Genomic DNA, 21,767 nt, shown 5'->3' with positions numbered 1-21,767 from the left:
TTATTTAACTGCTCTTGCATTTTACGCCTTCAGGACAGAGAAGAGGGCCATGCCTCCTGGCACAGCTCTGAGGCTTCGATTCTGGCATCTAAATGACAGAATAGGCTTCCAAGAATGCCGGTGAGACTGGGCTGGGGGAGGGACAAGGAGCCTTTCGAGGCCTTCGGGGAGGGAACATGTGGAAGGGAAGTGCCCCTACCTGCTCTTCTGAAAGTCCACCTGAAGCCGCTGCTGGCCGTAAGTGGGACCCAGCAGTCTTGCTCCAGCCTTGGGCACGTTCTGAGGATACCACACCCCAAAGCACCAGGGGCTCTGGGGACTAGCACTAGAAACTTCTCCCACAAGAGAACGTGTGTCTAAAATTCTCCCACAGGCCCAGAAGCAGACCCAGCTGTGCTCTGCGGTCACAGCACCAGGCAAGACCCACCCACCATGCTCACCCCATTGCCTCCACCACGCGGGTCAGACAGAAAGGCCAAGCACTGAACCAAGCGACGTCGACCAATCAGGTGTATTGGGAGAGGAGATGGGACGCCTTTTGGGCGCCTCCTGGGGCAGCCGCCTTGGCAGTCTGCTGGGCTTTCGGGAGCAGCAGGGAGTTCATGGGGCTCCCCCGGCAAAGATGAGTTCCAGGGCCGCTTGGATGTCCCCCCCAGTGGCCTGTAGGGCCCGCAGGCTCAGCTCATCGTCCTGAATGCCCATGTCACGCAGCTGCTGCAGCTGGGGCTGCCACTGGCTCTGCAGAAAGATAGGACCAGGCAGAAGCTGTTAGTTGAGATCCTACCAAGACTTGCTTAGCTCTGTCCTTTCCGGGGAGAAAAAAAGGCGGGTTCCTACGGCAAAGCCACAGATGTGAAGCTCCACAGAACACAGGGCTTCCAGGAAGACTACAAGAAGGAATAAGATATAGAGACCACATGAAACTTTATCCAATAAAAACAGGAAATTTTTCCCTGTTCGAGAAAAGCATCCGAGGAGCTGCTTTGGGAACGAGGGTTTTTTGACTACTTGATATGCTAATCATCATTTGAATTTCCCAGCCCCTTCTGGCCTGCTTGCTTCAAACTGGCCAGCACCCACTAGCCAGATTGACACATTCCGTTTCTCACACAGGGATTTTGTACAACTGGGAATTTTCAATTCAATATATTCTGCAATGGCTAAGAAAACGTAAAATAAAGTGAAGAGTATCCAAAAAAATAAAAAATAAAAAAATAAAAACAGGAAATTTTTAACAGAAGAATAAAAAAAACACACATATTACTCAATGTCTCAAGTTCAAAACATTAAGTTACTTTCTTTCTCCTGCTATATGTACAGACATACACACACAAAAGGGGCGAGAGGGATAAATTTTAATGTTAGTTTTGTTTTCTAGGACAACAAATAGTGGAAAGTCTTCCTTTCCTCCACTCTCATCCTCACCCCAGATAACCGACTTCATTCCAAGGAGAAACACACAGGTACTCCTATCTTTACCTTTTCCTTATTCCCGTCTACATCCACCCCTCTCTTCTTTTTGTAACATGCTCAGTGCATCCTGGAGATCTATCTACGCCAGGACATAAAGACATTTTTAATAACCATGTAATTTTCCAACAAGGGGAAGTCCTGAAATGCACCATAATAAGGCTATTTTCAATCTTTTGCTGTTGGAACAACGCTGCAGGAACTGACTGTACAAATGTCACTTTCTTCACACATATACATCTCCAGGATAAATTCCGAGAAGTGGGACTGAGGAATTACATGGCTTAGGGGCCATCTGTACTTCCTTTCCATGAATAGTCTGTTCATGGCCAGTGCTCGTATTTCTATGGAGTTGTTGGTCCTAAGGTACTAGAACCTCTACATCAGGGACGTTTTTCCCGTGGTCTGATATGTTACAGATTTTTTCCCAGTATGTTGTTAGCATGCAGACTTTGCCTGATTTTTTTTGTTTGGTTTGGTAAGCATAAATTTTCACTTTTATGAACTCAAAATGCATTGCTCGTTATATAATGGCTCCTGGATTTTGACTTTCACTTATAAAAGGCCTTCTCAACTGGCAGGGTTTAAAGAACTTAACCCACATTTTCTCTTAGTACATTCAGAGATTCATTAATACCTCTATCTCAGGAAGGAGGTAAGTGCACAATTTAGGGAGTCATGTGTTCACACTGTGGGAGGGGAAGGCAGTGGGAAGCAGGCACATGCAGAGGCAAGCGGCAAGGGTGAGGCTGGGGAGGGCTGGAAAACCCACACGAACCAACTGGGACTCAGTCTGCAGGCCAAGTGCAGCGAGGGAAAGCTCCTGAGCTGTACAGCAGGGGAACAGGCAGGCTCCTAGCTGGGGCCATAGAGGACTGGAAAAGACAAGCCGTCCATGGGTCCTGCTCCCGTCCCCTCACTGTCCACCCGGGCCACATGGGGTACACAGAGACACACGGCTTGACTCCCATCTCTACCACGCACTGGCTTCCTGACCCTGAACGCGTTCCAGAAACAACACTGCCCCTCAGGCTCCTTGTGAGGAGCAAAGGACACAGTGAAGCAGAAAGCTGTGCACAGAGACGCTCTGAAACCTGATCCCTGGGCCTTCCACTTAGCTGCTAAAGTGACCAGACGTGCCACTCTCCCTGCTTAGAACCTCCCATGGCTCCCTACTGAGTGCTGGATCAAGTCTAATCTCCTCACCCAGGCACGCCAGGCCCTCACACTCAGGCTCCTGCCCCCTTTTCTCTGGCTCCATCTCAGGATCTCCTCCACGAGAACACTCCTTCGGGCCTCGTGGTGATGACTACGTCCCTTGTCCCTCCACACATTTGCTCTAGCAGGTAAGCCTCTCCCTGGATCCCCCACTGCCCTGCCTGAATAACCTCTAACGAATTCTGTGACGGTCAGCGTAAACACCCCTTCCTCAGAAGGGGTTTTGCCTGACCTAGGCCCTCCCCTCAAGCCTGGACAAGGCTTCTCGCCCTGTCGCTCCCCCAGTTCAGTGACTGCCTGATGCCCCTCTATGGCAGGAACGAGGGCGACTTGTCTCTCCCTCAGGCCCGGGACCCAGGCCCGGTATATACATGCTCAGTGCTCAGTCAGCACTCACGGAATGAATGAACTGAGCCGAGCTGCCACACGTACCCACGCCAGGCCGTCAGTGGAGTGAGGCCATGGTCACAGCGTGCAGGAGTGGAAGCCACAGGGACAGCTGCCCTTGCGGCGGGTGTGGGGGGGCATTCCAGGACTGAACATGCCAGGTGGGAAGGCCCTCAGAGAGCAGAAAAAGGTTCCGCATCCCGAGCAACCAGGAAAGCTGCACGGATAGCAGGAGCGGGCAAGACTGACCTGCAGGCTGGGCTGTCCAGAGGCCTGCAGGGCATGCTGCAGGGCTTGGCTGAAGAGATCATTGGTGATGGGCGTGCCTGACTGGATGCCGGAGGACATTGGCGAGGTCCCTGAGGAATGGCCCTGGAGACAAACCAGTGGTCAGGGCTACCGCAGAGCCACCTCAGTCTCCCAGCACATACCCACTGCTGTCACAGCACCCCACGGTGCTCCCGGGGGCCCCACTACTGCCTCCCACAGGGGCCTGCGTGAGCCAACCACACAGAGGTACCTAAAAGCTCGTTATGTGGGCAGGAAAGGCCCCATTCTCCTCTGCACCAGGGAAGTGGAATCGAGCCCCCCACCTGGACGAGGACCCCAGCACTGGGGGCCCCCACCTCGGAAGCTCGTGACCATCACGAGGAATACTTAAGCCGGTGAGGGCTGGGCCCTGTCGGGGATGAGGACGCTCACGTTATGTGATGGGGGGGTTCTCCTGAACTACTAGGGCCAGGAATCAATCAAGACAGTGCTGCACCCCGGACTTCTGAGCCCTGGAGGCAAGTAAGGGGGGCGCCCCAGCCCCGCCGCAGTGAGAGGCCCACCAGGGCCCAGGCAGAGTGCAGCTCAAACCAGATCTAGCACCGGGGTCGGCAAGGGCAAACCCACTCCACCGCTGCGGGGCCCAGAACCAGCTTCCCACCCTGTCTCCATACCTGGGTGCCAGGGGTGGGGGTGTGAGAGCTGCTCTCAGGAGTGCTGGCCAGGGCCAGGGCGGTGGCCAGTTCGCTCTGGGTGATGGGCCTGGGTCCGGCAGCTCCACTGTACCCCAGGGAGGCTGGGCGGGAGCTGGGTGTGCTGCTAGAGGGCGTGGACCTGGTGCTCTGGAGAAGGGAGCCCCAGAATCAGGGAAGCGGCCTTTGATGGACCCAGATGACCTCACCCCCACCCAGGTACAGTTCTTGCCAGGTCCAGATAGCAAGTGTGACATGGCCGGTGACCACCTCCCAGCTTGGGCACGCCAGGGCCCCGGGTGGGGCTCATCCCTGGCACCGTGTCCCCAAAGGGCAGGCAGCCAGGCCACTTACTGGGTGAAAGTCATCCTCTTCATCAGAGAGCCCCTCAAACAGGAAGCCACCTGGAGGAGGGAGAACAGATTTCAGGAGGAAGAACGGAAAGGCACAGGCGGAGCTCCAGAATCTCAGCTCACTCTCCAAATTCATATTTTCATCTCTCCCCTTGGAAAATTACAGGACAGATGCACTCACTCCCTGACTCAAACTGAGTTTCAGAGGAACACACTCTGCCAGCGCTATACATAGCTGCTGAGCAAAGCATTTCCTGGGCCATGCTGGGTCCCGAGGGACCTGCATTACGCTCTCTTGGGACTCACCTGGCATGTCCCGGTACGAGCTGGAGGGCATGCTTCGGGAAGAGGAGTCAGCCCCCGGTAGTGGAGTGCTGCCTGCCACCGAGTGCAGAACCAGGACGATGGCATTGACTAGGGCTGGGTGAGCAGGTACCAACCTGGGACAGGGGCAGGAAGAAACCCCAAGGGTAAACACGAAGGTCAGGGCGCCCTCACCATGACAGGAGTCTGGGTGCCCCTTGCAACTATCCAGCCACCAGCGACTGCCCTTAAATCTCAGTGTTCAGCACCTCCCTCCAGTGGGCTTTGTCTTCTTGCTGTTCGGCCCCCAGCAACATTGGCAAGGCCATCAGTTCTTGGATCTACTGCGGATGCCTGACCTTCCCCTCGGCATGATGGGAGGCCCAGAGGTCAGTCTGGTCTGGCCTCCGTCACTGTTTGGGGACCACCTCTGACAGGTCCCTTCCCGAGGGGCAAACTGTTTCCTTCACATGCAAAATAAGAGCTATAACTTCTTATTAGAGCTGTCCCTTCCAGCTCTAATCCATAGGGATCTATACACCTGCTTCCTTCCCCAGCTTCACATCTTTCCAAGGCTCCTTGGCAGCTACTGAACGAGAGCTGAGTTGAGCCAGGCATGCAAAGCCACCTCCCTCAAGCCCTGCTTCACCTCCACAGCTCCGCGTGCCCCTGCCCTTGGGCTTGTCGTTCCACCACAGCACCCTGCTTTCTCACCTCCTGACATATTTAGAAGGTAGACTTGGGGAAGGCAGGGCTTTGGCTCCAAGAGCAGAATCCAGGGCGACCATTAGGCTTCTGGCCCAACCACAGGAGGAGAGATAGGGGACTCTTTAATAAGATGGGCATACTTACGTATCAAGCATGTTGGGATCAGCGAAGACAGAGAAGAGGTCCTTGTCCTGGAGAACCCCTAACGAGAACAGAGCTCACCTTAGACTGGAAATCTAGCCACATCCAAAAGAGAGAAGAGCTAAGCTTTAGACCTCAGAGCAACTGGCTCAACAGGGACACAGGACCACAAAGCAACCCTTGTGAAAAGCAGAGGAAACAAAGCACCAAGCAGCACAACCAAGTGCTCTCCATTTTGTCCCCTGCTCGCCATTTCCCCATGCAAGTCAGTCACATACTGTGTACCAGCATGCCAGCCTTTCCCTCTAGCTCTGGGTTCCTCCCTTATCTCTCCAAGTGTGCAGGAAATCTTCCCTGATTGTTGTGGTTTGGGCTAAGGCTGCCCTCACTGGACACCCTCAGTCTCATTTATGATGTTAATTAGGCCATGAGTTTTCAGCTCTTGGAGGGCTGGGTACGTGGAACACATCTTGGTTCTCCCCTCCCCTACAATTCTTCAAAAGGTAGTCAGTTTCTTTAGGATCGCCTTCTTCTGGATTCTCCTTCTCCAATGATTACTATTTCTTCCAGTTCAGTCCTGCACTTACCGAGAGCAATGGGGTCACTGCTGAGGCCTGGGGTGGCCACAATAATCTGATCCAAAGATTCCTTATTGCTGAGCATCTTAAAGACCTGCAGGAAAAATGAGGAGGGCTGAACATCCAAGCAGCTCAATCCACTCAGAAAGTATCCACATTCTGCTCAAGTACGACCCCCCCTCTAAGTGCCTGCACATACAGTTCCACAGTGGGACAACAGCCCCAGGAAACAGATGAACCTCTTTCTTCACTGAGGTCAGGGCTTACTGGAGGGGAAACAAACAATTAAAAAGAAAAAAAGCAATATTACAGTAAACCTTCAATCTCTGGTCCTTCCCCCATTTACAGTTCTAATGCTTCCAAAATAAAAGCTCTCATTACAAGCCAATAACAAAGCTTTCTCTAGGTCCCAAAAGTCCTTTTCAATCTCCATACAATTATCATTTCATATTCATATACCAGGGGTGCCAAACAAATGTATACACATTTTAAGAGATGGTCAACATTGCTCAAGCAGTAGTTCGCAGTAATCAGAAGTGTCTGGACGCTGATGGTAACCACTTTGAGCCCCTCCTATAATTGCAGAACTCAAACGTGACTTGTACTCATCTTCTGTTATTGGTATATATCGAGTATTACAATTTTAATAGTTTCTTCCTTTCTTAAAATGCGTATACATTTTGTTGGCACCCTCTGTATACTGGGAAGTTCACAGCTGTGTTAATTTTGCTTATCCCCTCTCCTACAGAAAGACATCAGTGCATTTCCCAGTAAGGAAATCCAGGTAAGGAGCAGTGGGCAGGCAGGCAGTTCAGCCAAATTTAAAGCATGAAGCCCAGCAGAAACACTATATGGACCCTTTGGCTGTAATCATATTCATTCTGTGAGGTCAATATCAGGAGAGGTCGTATCATTATCGTTAGAGGAAAATCAACAATACCTAGATGATACAGCCTCTTTGGGGGCAGACAAGGCTCTACGGAGACCCACAGGCATGACAAAAGCTCCCTGAGGAACTCTTGGTAGCCATGGCAACAGGCTCCCAGCTCCTACTCTACACCACCCTGCAGCGTTCACACTCACTCTTGCAGACACGGCCAGCATCTTGGGCAGGGGCCGCAGCACACACTCACCGCCTCCCTGTAGGAGGAGCTGCTGTGCAGGGCAGTGTGCAAGACCCGGAACTCCCTCAGGGCGGCCACTTTGTCCACAGGTTCTGCGGATAAGACACTCAATTACCTCGGAGGCCTGCCCCTCACACAGACGCAGAGTATCATTTCAGCATGTGTCCAGGGGCAGCTTGGTCTGCAGGTTCCCCTCCCTCATCACCCTAAGAAAGTGAGTGCCCATTCAGAAAAATCCCTTCAGGATACAGAAGTGAAAACTGCACTCTTAAGCATCCTCAGTAGATAATGAAAGTCAAGTTCCAGCAGAGGGGAATCTTACCACACGCAAGAGACTGCTCGGATCAACCTCCCACTGCAGGAATTCTAGACTTCTTACATTTGAAAAGAAGGAACATACAACCAACTCGGTAGATTTTTATGCAGTAATTTAAAATACCAAGTGCTGTAAGCCGTCTGAAAAATATGGAGCTACATTGCCACAGTATGTTAAAGAAGCAGAACACAACGCTGTATGTGTGTTCTCTAGTGAAACTACACAAAACGTGTCAGCATGCATGTGGTCCAGGGCTGGACAGGACAAGGGACAGAACAGCACTTGGTAGGGCGACAGGATCTGGGGTAACTGCTTGTCTTTGATATTTTCTTTCAGGCTTCCTTAATATTATTTTGAATTATAAAAAAATAATACGACAGGGACCAATAAAAACACACACTGCACTTTTAGGGTTCTTAACAACTTTCGTCACATGCATGGTAGCAAGTATTTCAATGAGACTCAAAGTTTCTTTTTCATCTTTGGACACTGATTCATACATATGGGAAAGTTTAGCAGTTGTCTTAGTTTGACTTGGTTGCTTTACTACTTAGGACACCGGCCCATTTCATAGGTGACGAAATGTGGGTAAAAGAAGGGAGAGTAAGCAGGAAGTTCCCCTGGGTCACCCCCACCTCAGACGGCTACTTGTGATTATGCCGACTGTGTACTGCCCACCTCCAGAAGCACCATTCCCAAAGCACCATTCCCCCTGTGGTTCCATATGGAACCACATGCTTACCTGCAGTTCTCATTATGAGGGTGGTCTCTTGAAAAATATTTATGTTAAGCAAGTTACCAAATTTATTCAGTCAACAAACATGTACTAAGCATTTACTCCGTGCCTGGTTTGGGGCAAGGCAAAGGAACGTACAAAATGATTCCCTGACATCAAGGAACTCTTAGGACAGCAGGAGAAACAAGACTAGATCAAATACAAACCACAGGATTTCAAAATACCCTCCTGAGGACCTCAGCAGAGGCGTGGACCCCAGCTAGAGCGACAGAAACAGAAGGCAGATAGCCATTACTGAAAGGGACGGTTAAGACACAGAGCTGTCTCCCGGGGAGACCATGAGACGGTATTTAAGGGAGAGTAGATGTTTACTAGGGAGAGAAGCTTATGAGAGAACATGTGTAAAAGCATAGAATAAAATGAGGTGCTTGAAAGGAATAGCAAGTGTTTTTTGTGGCTGGAACTTGAGGTACACACCCCTGCTCAAATTGCAGGCTTTGGGAGACCTGAAGGGATTTGTAATGCTCCACAGAGAACCACCAAGGGATCCAGGTGGAAAGGGAAGTTGACAGATTCTCCTTCTATAGGCGCTAATCTAGTGTGGTCAAGAAATATGCTTCCTGGAAGACCCGTTGGCTCAGTTGGTTAGAGCTCAGTGCTCATAACACCAAAGTCGCCAGTTCGATTCCCACATGGGCCAGTGAGCTGCACCCTCCACAACTAGGTTGAAAACAATGACTTGACTTGGAGCTGATGGGTCCTGGAAAAACACTATTCCTCAATATTCCCCAATAAAAAAATTAAAAAGAAATGTGCTTCCTTTGGAAGAGCACTCAAGGACAAAATATCTCACAGTTTATTTTTACCTCCCAATAAAACATACATTTGTTTCAAAAATAAATGTCCAGGAAGAAGAGGGGAGGAAAAGGATTCTTAGCCATCATCAGCTAAGAGTTATTGTTGTGTCTATAACGTCTCTGAGCTCATCTCACCCTTTGGAAGTGGGAAGCAGCCAGCCCAGGGAAAAAAACATGGGCTCTTGAGCCAGGAAAACCTGGATTCATATCCCAGCCCTTGCGTTCATTTTCTAAGTAGGTGGTAGGTGACCTTGAATAAATACCTTTCTAAACCCTCTTTTCCTTCATCTATAAAATGCTAATGCTGTTACCTATCCTGCAGGGCCACTCTCATGACTAAATGAGATATCAAGGAGAAACAATCTGGCTGCAAGAAGCCACAAATGTTACTTTCCTTCTGTCAGTGCCCTCCAGCCAAAGACCAGAGGGGCTCACTTACAGTTGCACAAGTTGGATTTCCTGCTCCTTAGAGGAGAATGCACACCACAGATTTAGCAGGGCATCTCAATAAGAGGATGTTAGAAAGGATTTTTTATAGGATTTGGGCTTTGGCTGGTTGATTTGGGGGGAAGTTTAAGGAAGTGGGGTTTTGCTTTGGATTGGATGCTGTCAGGAAGTAGAGGTGATTTTATGATTGGGTATCTTAATCATTCTATCTAGAAAGAAGGAAAACTAGAGCAAGGCAAAGGTGTAATTGGAAAGAAGCAGCACTCATAATAGCCAGGAGAGAGGAATACTTGGTCTTTCTTGTGGTTTGGACAATGTTCAGGGTTTTTTCTCTGTTTGGAAATGAGAGGGCTCTGGTTTTTGTCTTGATTCATTATGGTCTCTGAGTAACCTTGTAGATGGTGATGTGTGAAACTGTGCATGTTCCAAGGCCGAGCTGAGAGCCAAGCCAACCCCTGGATATCAGGGTTTCTCTTTCTCACTTCTCATCAGAATACAAAAGATCTTTTTGTCCTTTATGTTTAGAATTGAAAAGAGGATAAATTGCAAGCTGATAATCAGTCATAGCAATCATGAACATTATAAAAATGTCAAACTGCCAGTTCGACAAAGCTAATCTTTTTAATATAGCCTAGCTTTATCCTTGGGGAGGCTTTTAAAACACAGATGCAAAATTTACATTATGAATGCCAAGCAGCACCTTTTACCAATAAATCCAAAAGGCATTAGAGGCTTTGTATGTTTTCTCCAGGAGCTACTTTAATCCTGTTCGAATACTTTCAAGCTCTAGGAGAATAAATCACCAGTAGAGCAGGAGGAATAAGTTGAATGAACAAGGCACCACCTGAGGCAGTTCCCCGGAAGATTTGTAAACAAGAACTACAGCATTAGAGGACTGCAAGCAGTTTGCAGCTTTTTTTTCCTAATGAGAATAACAAAAAGATACAAAGTTCACTGAGAAATAAACTGTTAACCTAAAGGAGTTTAAGTAGACACACACTTCCCACCCCATTAAAACAGTGGATAATGAACTTAAAAAATAGAGAGGGGGGAAATCCCCGTCCCTTGGTGGTGTTGGCAGTGAGAAGATCAACATTACATTCTGTTTATCAACGTGGTCTAACCCAGTCAGTAATAAAGATATCCTCTCTTACCATTTCAGTAAATCACGCCCTTGTCCCATCCCCCCAAGCCTGTGCCTCAAACACCCTCAACAGACCCGTCCCTCACAGGCCCTTCAGAAGCTCTTCCTGTCTGACTGCGGGCCAAGCCTCACTCACCTGGTTTCTGGTCGGGCTCGGGCCAGGACTTGCGCAGAACATAGACTGTGGACCCAGGCTGAATGCCATAGAAGTCCAGGGTCTGCTCATCTTTTAGCTTCCGGCCACAGTAGATCAGATCTAAAAAGAAAGAACTGTCCATTTATATTTTGCTCCTCAAAACAATTTAGATGGTTTCTGTCCCCGAGGAACCTTATTTTGATTGGACAGATAGCTGGAGAATGACACATGTAAGGGTGAAATTCAGGGAATCAATGACGCGGTTATACTTAGCTAGTTTGCAGTTTGACTCACTGCACAGCTCACTCTCTAGCCATCAGTAATTAGACTTAAGTTTGTTTGCAGTTTGATCCACCCTCATATTCAGTTTTTTTCTCTTTGCTTCTTCCCTCATTGACTAACCGAAGAACTCTGTTCCCTTTCTCAGGGCTACCCATACCTCGGTAATTAACAACATCCTAACCTGAAAGAGCAATTTCTTAATCCTCAGATGCCTGGACACCGGAATCCAATTTACAACTAACTCCCCTGCAGTTTTTACTGGTGACACATACCATGTTTCCCCGAAAATAAGCCCCAGTTCAGAGAGTCAGATGACGCATTTAGTACGTTGTGACGGTGCTCCAGAAGATGACATGACTGTATTTGAATAAATGTAGGTTGATGTACATGAAAAAATAAGACATCCCCTAAAAATACATCCTAATGCATCTTTTGGAGCAATAATTAATATAAGACCCAGTCTTATTTTCAGGGAAATACGGTATAAGACTCGGTCTTATTTTGGGGGAAACATGGTAGTCCCAGGCCGCGATGGCCAAGTCCAAGTCTGGAGATAACATCGTCTTCAAACAGACCAGACCCCAGGAAGGATGTCAGCCCCCAGACCTGCCTGACCGACTCCTCCTTTCCTATATAAGAAAAAGCCAACCTGTAGTTCGGGGCAGCTGTCCACTCTGAGACTCTGGACCCTGCTCCTGCAACACCCCCACCACCACACACACCGGTATTTCTCTCCTTACAACCCACAGCTGCTGTCATCTTTGGACACTGCCATGGGCATTTTCTCTCTGCCCTAACTTTAATAAAAATGTCCTTTGCTCTCCTACTTTGTAGCGTCTGTGAATGCTTTCACCTTTTGCGAACGACCAGGGGTTAATTCCACACCAGACCAATACATGCTTTAAAAAGCATTCTTACTTAATACATTTTAATAACAACTGTTAGCAAGTACTAACTCATAAAATACAGAATCTATGTACAAGAAAGCTCTAGACCTTAGTATTGTGAAGACTGATCAATTTAAATGAAAGGGAAAATACAACAAGAAAGGATGAACTCAGTGTTATGACTGAAAACACACTTTTTGACAGTTGGATACCTTAGCTATTATCAATTACCTTTATAATATAATTTGTTATATTTAATTCCTTCTTCCTCCACCTAGAATGCCCTTGCCATCTTCCTTTCCCTTTTTCCTGCCTTCGCTCTAACAACCTACCAAAAATCTGTTTAATCATCCCTTAAAGCCCATCTCAAAATGCGATATACTTGGGGGGCTTTCCTGGACCAGCTCCTCCTTCCCTACCCCACCCCAAATTCTTGCTCTCTCAGAAAAAGAAATCAACAACCTCACCGTTAAGAAATTTGTGATAAAGCAGTTCACTGTAATGCACACTGAAATGGCAACCAACAGTTTTATACGATTTGTGTTTCTTTTCACCAACAACACTCACTTCTCTGGAGTGTTAACAGTAGGGCAACAAATCCCAAATTCTTAAGTTACCCTTGTAATTCCAGATGTATCCTCGCCCAAAAGAGATCAGAGCAGCAGCCCATCTCCAGTGCACACAGACTCACCAATCAGCTCCGGGTCCGGAACTGATTCCTGGAGTTTGCCAGCAATGAGCTGCTTCAGAAATGAAATACTATAGCCCCCCAGTGAGGATTCTCCCAGCTCTGTCTCTGGCAAACGAAGAATAGACTTTGGGGCAAGTGGCTGGTCCGCCAGTTTCACCGCCAGGTGCCAATCTGAGAGAGACATCCTCTCTCTTTCGCGCTCTCTCTTTCTCCCTGTAAAGCAACAGAGCCTTAGTGGTTAAAAGATACATCACCACCCTACTCCACCCCCACCCCACCAAGGGGCTGAATGATTTCAGTGTGACTCTTCAGGAAAAGCACAGGATGCCGCATCAGGCCAGAACTACAATCTGGGGTCCTCTCTTTACTCATCCAATGATGGACAGGAAGGAACTTCAGCTCTTTAGGCCTCAGTTTCCCCATCTTTAAAGTAGACATAAATATGGTGATAACTCTGTTAGTGCCAGATGGGTACTGTTGAATGACTATGATGTACACCTGAAACTAATATAATATTGTATGTTAGCTACATTTTAATAAAAATCTGAAAAAAATAGACATAAAAATACCATCCCAGCTAATAGGAATGTTGTGAGTTCAAATGAGATTATCCACCTCTTTCCCTTCTGTACACTCCATTTCTGATTTTCTTCATCAACTCTTGCCTGAACTATTACAAAAGCTTTATAACAAGGTTCCCGACTCTTGCCTTTCCCTATCAGACAGCCATGCTGCCACCCAAGTCATCATTTTAAAACACAGATTGATCAAGTCACTTCTCTGCTTAGAACTCCTCCAATAACTTGAAACCACCTCTATGAAAAAGTCTAAACTCCACAACCTGGCTCACAAGTACATTCACGTCTGTTCCCTCTGCCAGCCTTCCTGCCAAAAGGACTCTGTCCCACCCTCCCCAATACTTAAATCCGCCCCACTAAGCCTCCATTCAAAACAAAGCTCCCCCAGTTTACCCTTCTGCTCATCTAACTGTGCCTGTAATCCCTCTTCACTCATTGGCCTCCTAGCGAAATTCAGCAAACTCCTACCAAAACCAACCCAAATACCACTTCTTCTGGTCCCTCGCTTTGTTGTTCCCACATTCCTTCAGGGCAAAGGATTACAAATAACTACTGACTTTCCAATCTCACCCCATCCCATTCTTGGGAGCTTTTGAAAGCACAGACTAGAATTTTCTGCCTTTGTTCCCAGTGGGTGCCCCCAAAATGAATCAGAAATTCTGAGGGTGGAAGAATCTCGTAAGGCAAGACAAGCCCTTGTTATAATCAAGCCCTTGCTTCCAAGGAGGCCTCCCTCCCGTAGGGACGAAGATAGAAAAGGTTGTGAGGTTGAGAGGCTGCCCAATGGACCCTAGCCATCCTCAAGGTAACGCCCACGCCCAGGTTCAGGACAGGGGAAGGAGTACGTCTTGTAATATGCCACATCTCATTTAATCCTCACAATCGTTCCCCAAGGCCGGCATGATCATGCACACATGGCAGCCCTGGGAACCGAGACTCAGAAAGGTGCAGTCACCGGCCCAGGGTCACAGACAGCTCGTAGTGGGCAGGGACACTACCTCTTTGGCGACGACCCCACCACTCCTATGGGACCAGCTAAGTAGTGGACACGAGTCGAGCCCGCAAAGCCCGGGGCCCAGCGCCCTCACCCGTCCCGCGGAAGGAACCCGGCCGCAGAGCCGCCGGTGTAAACACTCACTCCGGTCCTCTTGCCGGAAACCGGAAGTTCCGCTCTGCATTCTGGGAGTTGCAGTTCCCGCAGGCCCCGCCCCTGACAAGTAGTCGGCCAGCAAGTGGCGCTAGCCGCAAACTTCCGGTTCCTGGGGGCGTGGTGTGTGGGCTGTCTGAAATTCCGCGCGCTCCGGGCTCCTGCGCGTTCGCTTGGAGTCCTAGTTCCTGTAGGTGTTCCAGGGCTCGAGTCGCGAGGAGGAGGCCTGTTTTGCCATGTACAGCCCCGTGACTTCGCGCCGTCCTGGGAAGCGCGGAGAGTCGGTCGGTCACGCCGCGTGGGAAGCGGGCTGCGCGGCCCTTGGCCAGATCGCGGACCCCAGCCGTCCCGGCTCCTACCCTTCGGCCCCCAGGGCCCTTTCCCTAGCGGCTTCTTCAGACACGCCCCGATGTTCCCCGCACTCCTCGCCATGACACCGGTGCCTTCGGGGCAGCCAGCGTCTTGTCTCCTCGCCACAGACTTCTGGCGGAGAACCCACGTGTGGGCGGATCAGGAGCCAAAGGATGAGTCCCTGCGAAAGTGGGTTCGCGGGGGGGAGTTGCAGGTCGGGTGGTGAGGTGCATGTATCAGTCCTTCGCAGAGTCGGTTTGGGGAGGCGGATTTCCGCTGAAACTACGGGTCTGTTTTAGCTGCCTGGTTAGGATTGGGTTATGTGTGCAAGAAGTCAGGATTCGCCAACGTGTTGAAGAGTAAAAGGGCCATTCGGGAACATCTGGTGTAGGACCTGGGGCTGGGCAGCGCCCAAGCAGGAGGAGAGCGCGCACCGCAGGCCTCACAGGGCCCAGCACCGGGCCACGCGGAGACTTGCGCAGCGCCTGGCACTCCTGCAGGCTCAAGTCCAGGAACCTCGTGGCCGTCCCCACGCTGCGAAGCTTCAGCTGTGCCCTCTTTCCAGAGACCCTTCCCAACTACCCAGCCCTCTTTAGGCTGCCCGCTCTCCTATCGACTAAGGTACTTGCAACCTCCACCACATAGGTTAATGTTTTGTTCAGCGGTTCAATATTGTGCCTTCACTGCCTCCGGGAAGAAGCCAGCACCTGTCTTCATTTCATTTTCCTTGAAGTGGATCTGAAATGCTAGGTGCTCATGAGTTCTTGTTTTGATTGATTTTATTGTAATCTCTGTAGGAGAATGGGCCATGGCTATCTCGTACTCCACCTCGTCTTCAGCAGTTCACCAGGACCAGGCACATAGTGGTAGGTGAGCAATAAAAGTGTTGAATGAATAATTCAGGTCAAAGCTATCTACCAAATGTGGCTGTCTTACTTACTGTATAGCTTGTTGCTCCCAGGAGAGTAGGTAAGCCTAAATTCTGAATCATTATAATGTTCACAAACATTGTAATGATAAATTACTAAATGAGCCAATGAAGGAAGGAACAACTCAGTATCAAATAGGTTCTTTGAGCACCAAGTTACCAAGTAGGTGCTGTGCCCAGAGCAAGGGTCAGATTCTACAGAAAACTAGAAGCCTGGACACAAGACAAAGATGGATGACCAGACAGGTGGTAAGAAGAAAAGTGTCCAGGCCCTGTTCTTTAGCCAGTCCACGTTTGGACACGTTGATACTCTCACCAACTCGCTATGAGACAGTGGTGGACAGTTACGCACGAAACCTTCAAGAGATTATTCAGGCCAATAAGTAACCACTGGAAAACAAATTATAAGAATACACATTTGTATTTTTTAAATAACTTTTTTCTGTTTATAAAATATGTGGATATCTGGGTCTAACAAGATAGCAAATGAAAATCACCTGTAAATATTCCTGCTACAAACAAATGTGTAAAATAATACATGTATTAAAAATCATATAGCTGTGGTCACAGGAAAAGATGCCCTCAGATGCCAGAAATGAAGGGATAATTGGAAAAAAGCAGTGATCTTAAAAGCTGATGAAAACCTCTCCAGAGAGATTAGTGGTCCTGGAAACCTTGCGTGGAGATTTTTGTCTTAACACCAAAAGCATCGGGCCCCTCAGAAATCGAAACTATTCAAAACGAATCAATTCAAAATGTTTACCTTGCATGGTCATTTTGAAGAGCCAGAAGTTGCACGGGGCCAGGTCCGGTGAATAAGGTGGATGAGGACACACTGTAATGTTTTTATTTGACAGAAGTTGCTGTACCAGAAGCGATGTGTGACATGGAGCCTTTCAGTTGTGATCAAAAACTACAGTGAATGCTGCTGCCGAGTGCCATCCAATGGAAAGGCAGGGATCTTCGATATGGGAAGCAGCGCAGCGCGTGGAACCTAAGTAACCATGTGTGACAAGTTTCAACTTCTTTGGTGTGGTCAGTAGGGTCTGAGCTACAGCTGAGAGGAGGTGTGTTTTAAAGTGTGCCATACATTATCCTCCATCATGACAACACTCCATGTCACACATTGCTTCTGGTTTACGGCAATTTCTGTCAAATAAAAATATGTGGTCAAATAAAATATCCACCTTATTCACCGGATCTGGCACCATACGACTTCTGGCTCTTCCCCAAAGTCAAAATGATTCCAGGCATTGAGGCAGCCACAGCAGCACAGGTAAGGACACTTACGAAAGAGGACTTCCAGAACTGCTTCAGAAAGTGGCAAGAACAATGGGATGAGTGTGTTCCAAGCAAGGGGGAGTATTTTGAGGGGGATTAATGGCAATGTGTCTTACTGTAATAAATTTTTTTTTTAACATTCACCATATTTTTTTATCACACCTCGTATAACCCTATACGTTTCCTTACTGTCTGGCATGACAAGTGTTCCAGGATCATCTTTTACATTTCCCACCCCAGACACAAGAATGAGCCATTTCTTCAAGAAGCTCACATGGTTTTTAGTGGGAAATTGTATTTCGCGACCACAATCTGGGCACTAAAGATGCTTGTTGATGAATATTACTGGACTGATCATTATTTCTAAGGTGCTTTAGTGGACGAACTAGGGAGAAATCTAGATATATATCAAGACATATTTTTATCTAGATCTATGTCCATAGGGATAGAAATAGAGATAATTTATACTGCTGCTTCAAATTCAAGACTACAGGGGTTTTTTGATATTTACATGTTTATTTCCTTTCTTCCACACTGAGAATCTTAGTTCTCAAGAACATAGGCAATGACGGAATTTGAAAATTCCACAAGTACTCATTTACTTTATTTCACATTAACTACACAACATTCTCCAGAATCACAATACTAATACTACTATCACCAGTATAACTATTGAGAAGAATTTAAATTTTTTTCATATTCTTCTTCTCATTCTACCCCCTCTACTTTCCATTTTTAACAGATGTATTACACATTATCTGAATCTATACCCTATTACTTTCTTCTTTTTAACCCTTTGAATTCTCCAAAGAATCCTGTATTAATGCTCACCACTAGTTTTTTTATAATTGAAGCCAATTCTCTGCTAGATTTCTCAGAAAGGGCTAGAATATTTCCTAAAGATATTCCATATTAATAGCAGTTTGTGGTCTTTACACTTGAAAATCAGTTTTCTAAATATAAAATGCTTCATTCAGATTTTCTTTCCTTGAGATTTTTTCATTTTCTTCTGATGATCAAAATCTAGTTTTCAACCAAAAAGAACAAGACAAACAAATGAGAAACAAAAACTCATAGACACAGACAATAATTTAGTGGTTACCAGAGGGTAAGGGGGTGGGGGGTGGGTGATGAGGGTAAGGGGATCAAATATATGGTGATGGAAGGAGAACTGACTCTGTGTGGTGAACACACAATGGGATTTATAGACGATGTAATACAGAATTGCACACCTGAAATCTATGTAAATTTACTAACAATTGTCACCCCAATAAAATTAATTTAAAAAAAAAGAATCTAGTTTTCCCCTTACAAGTTACTTGCTTTTTTTGCCTAGTTACCAAAAAACCTTTTTTTTTTGATGAGGTCCAGTAATTTTTCCAGACTATTCCTTGGTGTTGTTCTAATTCAGTAGTCTCAGGCAGGTAGTGCGCTCTTTCAAAATACAGGTTCAATTCTTTTTTATTTCAGGAAAGCTTTTGTGTTCTCTTGCTTTGGTTTGCTCCTTAAGGGTACTCTTGTTAGCCATATGTTGGATCTTAATTGTCTCTTTTTAATATTTGTCACTTTTTCTCAAATCTCTTCTCTCTTCATTTCTTTTTATCTTTTAGCTGTTCTCCTGTACAACAACATGTGTGGACCTAAAAGGTTTTGTGCTAAGTGAAATAAGTCAGACCGAGAAAGACAAATACTGTATGATCTCACTTATATATGGAATCTAAAGAACAAAATAAACAAAACAGAAACAGACTAATAGATACAGAGAACAAAATGATGGTTACTAGAGGGAAGGGATTTGAGGGGCTGGGTGAGAACAGTGAAAGGATTAAGAAATAAAATTGGTAGTCACAAAATAGTCACGGGGGTGTACAGTACAGTATGGAGAATATAGTCAACAATATTGCAAAAACTATCGTATCAGATTGTCGCGTCCCCCGCCATGAGAGTTCAGGGGAGCGAGGAGGGCGGTGCAGGGTTAAGAAAAGACAGTAGACATGATTAGAGTTTAAGTGTGGAGGCCAAGGGACCAGCAGCCTCAAGGTCTGGGCTGTGGCACCTAATCGGGCCTGCGCAATAGCTTTTATTAGTTTGGTGGGGAAGTAAAGGAACTAAAGCTCGTTAATCTCAAGATCTGTGAATTCTATACATCATAATAGAAAACCGATTCGAGTCAATCACCCTTGCCTGAAGATAGCTGGACCATAAGCCAAGGGACAAAACCTATATGCATATGAATAGATGGAGAGCACCTCATTGAATCACTGCCCTTGCAGGTTTTGGGAAGGAATGCAGCCACAGAGGCTGAGGCTTTCCTTAGCCTGAGGAAGGTGGGGGGCTGTGCCCACCTCTGTGAACCCCGTGGGTTCTCCGGTTGGTCCCCACGTGACTGCGTCTGGCTTGAGTTGTTCCTTCCGTGAAGAATCTTACTCGTCATTGACTGTCCAGTCATCCTTCTGGGACCAAACAGGGAGGTATAAGGTGCAAACACAAAGGTTTAGCAAAGTCCCTGAAAGGATCCGTCTTACAGATTCTCTTTGGTGGCAGGTAGAAGGAAACAAAACGGTTAAGCTGTTGCGTGGCGACATCAGATGAGGACTAGACTCATCGGGGGATCACTTAATAAATTATATAAATGTTTAATTAATAGGCTGTACTCCTGAAATATATAAAATAATACTGAATGTCAACTATTAAAAAATAATCATGGGGATATAAACTACAACATAGGGAGTATTCATAGTCAAAACTGTGTATGTTGTCAGATGGGTAATAGACTTAGTGGGGTTGTCACTATGTGAGGTATATAAATGTCTAATCACTATGTTGTTTTGTACACCTGAAACTAATTTTTAAAAAGTTTTTAAACAAAAAAGTGTTCCTCCTTTTCACCTTATATTTCTCTTCTACCATTATCTGTTGTATTGATTTCTTCTTTTGGTTTAGACTTCATTTTGTATATTATTTTTGTAATTTTCTATTCTGAGTTCTGTCACCTCATTTCTGAGTTTTCCAAGTTCTAATTGATGTTGTACTTTCAAGTCTTACACCATTTTCTTAAAATCTTTTCATTCATTTGAAATAAATGCTTATAGTTTTATCTGTTTCTTGTGCATGTCTTATTCTTACGCTTTTATTGTCTATAGGAATGTAATTCTCTTTATTCTCTTTTTTCTCATAATAACCTTCCTTATATGAGATTTGACTTTGTTTTTTTTCTGTTTTTCATTTTTGCATGGAATTACTTTTCCTGAACTTTTAAAAGGAGGTGTGGAGAATTTCAAGAAAATGGTAAAGTAGGAAGAGCCAGGAATTTGTCTCCACCTAGACAATTGCACTGGCCGAATTTATCTGACATAACTGTTATGAACTCTGAAGTGTATTAAAGGCTAGCAAGTTCAACAAGGAGGGTTGGGTGGCAAATTTCAGTTTATATGAGTGAACTTCAGCTCTTAACACATTAGAAGTTACCCCCCACACACACACACACCCATGGCCCCTTGGCAGGCAGCTGTGCATGTATTCCAGGAGCAGCTTGCACACAGCTTGCTAGAGCCAGGGTGGGCTAAAAGGACGCTGTGCTACAAGTACTGGGGATCTGTGTTCTGATCACTGATTGTTTCTTCTGATCACACAAGTACAGACAAGGAGGACAGCCATTGTTTTTGCACCACTCCCATTGTTGCAAAGTCCTTCAGCTTCTGGCTGAAGTGACTGACTTTCAGAGAATTTTAAAAGCCAGCACCCTGGGGCAGGCCCTGTGGCTCAGGCAGTTGGAGCTCCATGCTCCTAACGCCAAAGGCTGCTGGTTCGATTCCCACATGGGCCAGTGGGCTCTCAACCACAAGGTTGCTGGTTCGACTCCTTGACTCCTGCAAGGAGTGGTGGGCTGCGCCCCCTGCAACTAACAACAGCAACTGGACCTAGGGCTGAGCCACACCCTCAACAACTAAGACTGAAAGGACAAATTGACTTGGAAAAAATCCTGGAAGTACACACTGTTCCCCAATCAAGTCCTGTTCCCCTTCCCCCATAAAATAAATAAATAAATAAACAAACAAACAAATAAATGCCAGCACCCTTTCCCTCCCTCCTCGATTTTTTCTTTTTTTCCCCTCTTGGGAGCCAGACATTAAAGACTATGACATTCAAAAGCAACTGCATATATAAGGAAAATAGAAAGTGACCATGTATGCCCAGGGAAAGGCACAAGATTGGAAAACAACTGAAAAGATCTTAATCTTACACTTCAGGTTAAGCATCGGCAAAGAAACAACCTACGAGAATAAAAAATAACAATAACAATAAAACAGCAAATGATAGGGAAGGGGGAGAATCTGATTTGAAGAGATACCACATTATTAGATTCAAACTTCCAAATTTCAACAAAATCATGAGGCATATAAAAACAGGAATGTATGGCCCATTCAAAGGAAAAAAATAAATCAACAGAAACTCCCTGAATAAAGACCAGGTGGCCAATCTACTAGACAAAGATTTTAAAAACAACTATCAAAGATGTTCAGAGAACTGAGGAATATGTAAAGAAAATCAAGAAAACAATATATGATGAAAATAGAAGTACCAATAAAGACATAGAAAACCTGAAAAAGAAACCCAAGAGAAATTCTGGAGCTCAAAAGTACAATAACTGAAATTGGGGGGAAAAAGTCACTACAGGGATTCAAAAGCAGATTTGAGGGTGCAAAAGAATCAACAAACTTGAAAATAGGAAAATGAAAGAT

The 21,767-nt window shown here is 46.4% G+C and overlaps 1 protein-coding gene across 3 annotated transcripts; it reads right to left on the bottom strand.

Moving 5' to 3' along the window:
• Nucleotides 1-484: 484 nt before the first annotated feature.
• On the bottom strand, nt 485-14,492 carry UBL7 (ubiquitin like 7). 3 transcript variants are annotated; one of them, XM_081048514.1, is made up of 11 exons: nt 14,407-14,492; nt 12,741-13,163; nt 10,881-11,000; nt 7,254-7,336; nt 6,130-6,214; nt 5,546-5,603; nt 4,697-4,830; nt 4,392-4,441; nt 4,020-4,187; nt 3,325-3,447; nt 485-738 (listed from the first exon to the last, which is right to left on the bottom strand). In XM_081048514.1, the coding sequence occupies exons 2-11, from the start codon at nt 12,922-12,924 to the stop codon at nt 601-603; spliced, it is 1,143 nt and encodes a 380-aa protein (XP_080904640.1). In that variant the 5' UTR covers nt 12,925-13,163; nt 14,407-14,492; the 3' UTR covers nt 485-600. The 3 variants fall into 3 exon arrangements, with proteins under 3 accessions (XP_080904640.1, XP_080904638.1, XP_080904639.1); XM_081048512.1 differs by having other exon boundaries at nt 12,741-12,953; nt 14,407-14,482; XM_081048513.1 differs by having other exon boundaries at nt 12,741-12,953; nt 14,317-14,478.
• Nucleotides 14,493-21,767: the final 7,275 nt, after the last annotated feature.

The sequence above is a fragment of the Rhinolophus hipposideros genome (assembly GCF_964194185.1).
Source record: "Rhinolophus hipposideros genome assembly, chromosome: 5".
Lineage (NCBI taxonomy): Eukaryota > Metazoa > Chordata > Mammalia > Chiroptera > Rhinolophidae > Rhinolophus > Rhinolophus hipposideros.
The sequence above is the reverse complement of the archived record's forward strand: the minus strand, read 5'-3'. Positions and strand labels throughout refer to the sequence as shown.

Bases quoted from the DNA above. Each gene is read 5' to 3' on its own strand.
- UBL7 (XM_081048514.1), bottom strand. From the start codon at position 12,924: ATGTCTCTCTCAGATTGGCACCTGGCGGTGAAACTGGCGGACCAGCCA. The intron at 11,001-12,740 runs GTGAGTCTGTGT...CTTTCTTTTTAG, and splicing joins TCCGGACCCGGAGCTGATTG to ATCTGATCTACTGTGGCCGG. The intron at 4,831-5,545 runs GTAAGTATGCCC...CCCCTGTCCCAG, and splicing joins GATCCCAACATGCTTGATAC to GTTGGTACCTGCTCACCCAG.